At 42.1% G+C, this 4,371-nt stretch overlaps 1 protein-coding gene across 16 annotated transcripts in view; it reads right to left on the bottom strand.

Moving 5' to 3' along the window:
- Positions 1 to 4,371, bottom strand: part of NAALADL2 (N-acetylated alpha-linked acidic dipeptidase like 2) — a 1,565,958-nt gene that overhangs the window by 57,644 nt on the left and 1,503,943 nt on the right. For all 16 annotated transcript variants that reach the window (XM_055083873.1, XM_055083848.1, XM_055083869.1 and 13 more), the window contains one exon: positions 3,121 to 3,234. In XM_055083873.1, coding sequence (XP_054939848.1) covers positions 3,165 to 3,234 — 70 coding nt within the window. In that variant the 3' untranslated portion in view covers positions 3,121 to 3,164. The remainder of the gene's footprint in view (positions 1 to 3,120; positions 3,235 to 4,371) is intronic.

Raw genomic sequence — 4,371 nt, 5'->3', positions numbered from 1 at the left:
TGAGTTAGAATATTATCATAATCAACATTTTGGGCCTTGTACACTGGAATACAAGGTATGCTGTAATCATATTATTAACAGGAGAAAATATCACTTGCTTAATCATTGTTAACTCAGAGGAAAACAAATATTTTCGTTTCTACTCCAAATGCCTGATAAAGTAAATCGTTGAAGGGATAATAAAGTTTACTATACACATAACTCAGACCACAGAGAGGTCCCCTGTATTTAGTGCAAGAGCCAAAAAGGACAAAGGGAGAAAGTTTTATATATTTCATAATATATAAAACTATGTCCTTAATATAGGATACAAATATCTGATTTTTTTATAAACTAAAAGTGAAGGAAATATAACTTACATAATATATTATAAAAGGTATTTTATCTACTTTGATAAAGACTTTTTAATAATGCTGGATTTAATAATGAGGTTTAATTTTTCTCTTTAGCAGTCATTACACCTACCATACACTATATTTTACTAAATTACCTTGTTCATTCCATTTCCCCATCCCCCCAGCTGGAATATAACCTCATCAGGGCAGATGTTTTAAACTTGAGGTGACTCCTTTCTCTGGTGCTTACAAGAGTACCTGGGGCTTACCAAGTGCCTTAAAAGTGTCTGCTGTGATAAATTAATGTTTGTTTTCCAAAGTCTTATGATACAGAGTCATAATGTTAAAAAGATGATATAAAATAAAGATTTTAAATGTGAATTTGAGATTAAAATCATGAAGGAAAATCCTCAAATATCAGAAGTCAGAAAAGGTTTTTTATTACAAAAGGGTCTCATTCCATCATCTCATTTTATAGATGCAGAAATTAAAGTGTAGAGAGATCAAGTGATTTGTCAGATCACAGAATTTTGGTACTAAAAGGCATCTTAAACCTCATGTAGCCCAAATATTCAGGTGCTTAGGGCTACTTAGCCTGTTTTAATACCTACAGCAGTAATGAGTTCACCACTCTATAAAAGCATCATACTGTTTTTTTTTTTGTTTGTTTGTTTTTAGTAGGTCTTTATTGGAGTATAATTGCTTCACAATACTGTGTTAGTTTCTGTTGCACAACAAAGCGACTCAGCCATATGCATGCATATATCCCTATATCTCCTCCCTCTTGAGCCTCGCTCCCATCTTCCCTATCCCACCCCTCTAGGTCATCACAAAGCACCGAGCTGATTTCCCTGTGCTATGCTACTGCTTCCCACCAGCCAACTATTTTACATTCCATAGTGTATATATGTTGATGTTACTTTCACTTCACCCCAGCTTCACACACCGCCCCCCCATGTCCTCAAGTCCATCTTCTATGTCTACCTCTTTATTCCTGCCCTGCAACTAGGTTCATCCGTACCATTTTTTTTTTAAGAACACAACTTGTTAGAAATTTTTCTCATATGTAATTAAGATTTGTATTCCTGTTTCAACTCTTTAGTCTTAGTTGTAGCTTTGGTCATACACAATATGTGTAGTCCAGGGTGTTATTTGTGTGTGTGTGTGTGTATATATATATATATATATATATATATATATATATATTATACATATAACTGATGTGGTGCAAAAGTACTTTTATGAAGAGTTCTGGGCCAAATACTTTTCTTACCTTACTCTTTCTCCAACACCTCTTTGTCTCCCACCTTTTCCCATGATAAACCCTGAACTAGACATATATATATAAATAATATATATGTTCCTAGTGTGTGTGTGTGTGTGTGTATACATACATATATCCAAAAAATATATACATATACACACATGTGTTTTTATTGAATGTTATACACATACATTATATGTGCATCTGTTACACAAAGAGGTGTATGTTTTTATCTTTTGTACTTTATACAAAAATCAAATAAAACAGTTAAAACAGGTGATCCAAACAAGATGGCAGACTGGAAGGATGTGAGCTCACCTCTTCTCAAGGAAACACCAAAATCACCACTAACTGGTGAACAACCATTGAAAAAAACCACTGGAACCTACCAAAAAAGATACTGAACATCGAAATACAAAGAAGAAGTCACAAAATGGTAGGAGGAGTTCAATCACAATAAAATCAAATCCCATACCCCCCCCAGGTGGGTGACCCACAAACTGGAACTAAATATATCAAAGATGTTCTACCACAGGAGTGAAAGTTCTGAGCCCCATGTCAGGCTTCTCAGCCTGGGGGTCTGATACTGGGAGGAGGAACCTCCAGAGAATCTGGATTTGAAGGCCAGCAGGGTTTGATTGCAAGAATTCCATAGGACTGAGAGAAACAGAAACTCCACTCTTGGAGGGTGCATGCAGGGTCCTGTGCATACCCAGATCCAGGAATAAAAAACAGTGACCACATAAGAGCCTGGGTCAGACCTACCTGCTAGTATTAGAGGGTCTCCTGTGGATGTGGGGGGCAGCTGTGGTTTACTGCGGGGACAAGGACATTGGCAGCGGCAGTTCTAGGTAGTACACATTGGAGTGAGCCCTTTTGGAAGCCTCCATTTTCTCACCAAGACTTGGTCCCACACAACAGCCTGTACGCTCCAGTGCTAGGACACCTCAGGCCAAACAACCAACAGGGCAGGAAAACAGCCCCACTCATCAGCACACAGGCTGCTTAAAGTCTTCCTGAGCAAACAAACAGCTACCTGCTAAACATGCCCCTTGACACAGCCCCTGGCCACGAGGGAAAAGAACCAGCTACAACCACCAGTGAGCAGGAACAACTCCCTCCAAGCAGGAAGCCTGCACAAGCCTCTTAGACAGCCTCATCCACCAGGGGGCACACAGCAGAAGCAACAACTACAACCTGGCAGCCTGTGGAACAGAAACCACAATCACACAGAAAGTTAGACAAAATGAGATGGCAGAGAAATATGTCCCAGATAAAGCAATAAAACAAAACCCCAGAAGAACAATGAAATGAAGTGGAGATAGGCCATCTACCCAAAAAGAATTCAGTGTAATGATAGTAAAGATGATCCAGGAGGGGTCTGGAGCTGCCGAAGAGGCGGGGGAACTTTTCTTCCCTTTTTGCTTCCTGGGCCGCGAGGAGAGGGGATAGGGGGCACCGCTTGAAGGAGCTCCAGGGGCGGGTGCGGAGCTGCCGAAGAGACAGGAGACTTTTTCTTACCTCTTTGTTTCCTGGTGCACGGAGAAGGGGGTTGAGCACGCCACTTAAAGGAGCTCCAGAGACGGTCGCGGAGCTGCTGAAGAGACAAGAGACTTTTTCTTCCCTCTTTGTTTCCTGGTGCGAGAGGAGAGGGGATTGAGCGTGCTGCGTGGAGGAGCTACAGAGATGGGCACGAGCCGTGGCTTTCAGCACGGACACCAGAGACGGGCATGGGATGCTGGGGCTGCTGCTGCTGCTGCTGCCAGGAGGCCTGTGTGTGAGCACAGGTCACTCTCTGCACCTCCCCTCCTAGGGGACTGTGCAGCCCACCACTGCCAGGGTCCCATGATCCGGGGACAGCTTCCCCGGGAGAATGCACAGCGTGCCTCAGGCTGGTGCAACGTCATGCTGGCCGCTGCCGCCGCAGGCTCGCGCCACATACGTACCCAACCCTCCCCCCAGCCTGAGTGAGCCAGAGCCCCCAAATCAGCTGCTCCTTTAACCCCATCCTATCTGAGCAATGAGCAGCCACCCTCGGGCAACCTACACGCAGAGGCGGGGCCAAGTCCAAAGCTGAACCCTTACTTTTTAAAATTTTTCTTCTTAATAACTACTTTTTATTTTAATAACTTTATTTTATCCTGCTTTATTTTATCTTCTTTCTTCCCTTTTTTCTTCCTTCCTTCCTTCCTTGTCTGTATAGCTTTGCTTTCACCATTTGTCCTAGGGTTCTGACCGTACCATTTTTTGTTTGTTTTTTACTTTTTAAAATTTTTCTTCTTAATAACTACTTTTTATTTTAATAACTTTATTTTATCCTACTTTATTTTATCTTCTTTCTTCCCTTTTTTCTTCCTTCCTTCCTTCAAGACAGGACCACAGCCCCATCCATTAGCAGAGAGGCTGCCTAAAATCATAATAAGGCTACAGACACCCCAAAACAAACCACCAGACGTGGACTTCCCCACCAGAAAGACAAGATCCAGCCTCATCCACCAGAACACAGGCACTAGTCCCCTAACCAGGAAACCTACTCAACCCACAGAACTGACCATAGACACTGGGGACAGGCACCAAAAACAACGGGAACTACGAACCTGCAGCCTGCAAAAAGGAGACGCCAAACACAGTAAGATAAGCAAAATGAAAAGACAAAAAAACACACAGCAGATGAAGAAGCAAGGTAAAAACCCACCGGACCTAACAAATGAAGAGGAAATAGGCAGTCTACCTGAAAAAGAATTCATAATAATGATAGTAAAGATGATCCAA

Source organism: Physeter macrocephalus, chromosome 1 (assembly GCF_002837175.3).
Source record: "Physeter macrocephalus isolate SW-GA chromosome 1, ASM283717v5, whole genome shotgun sequence".
Lineage (NCBI taxonomy): Eukaryota > Metazoa > Chordata > Mammalia > Artiodactyla > Physeteridae > Physeter > Physeter macrocephalus.
This window is presented reverse-complemented; position numbering and strand designations above follow the sequence as displayed.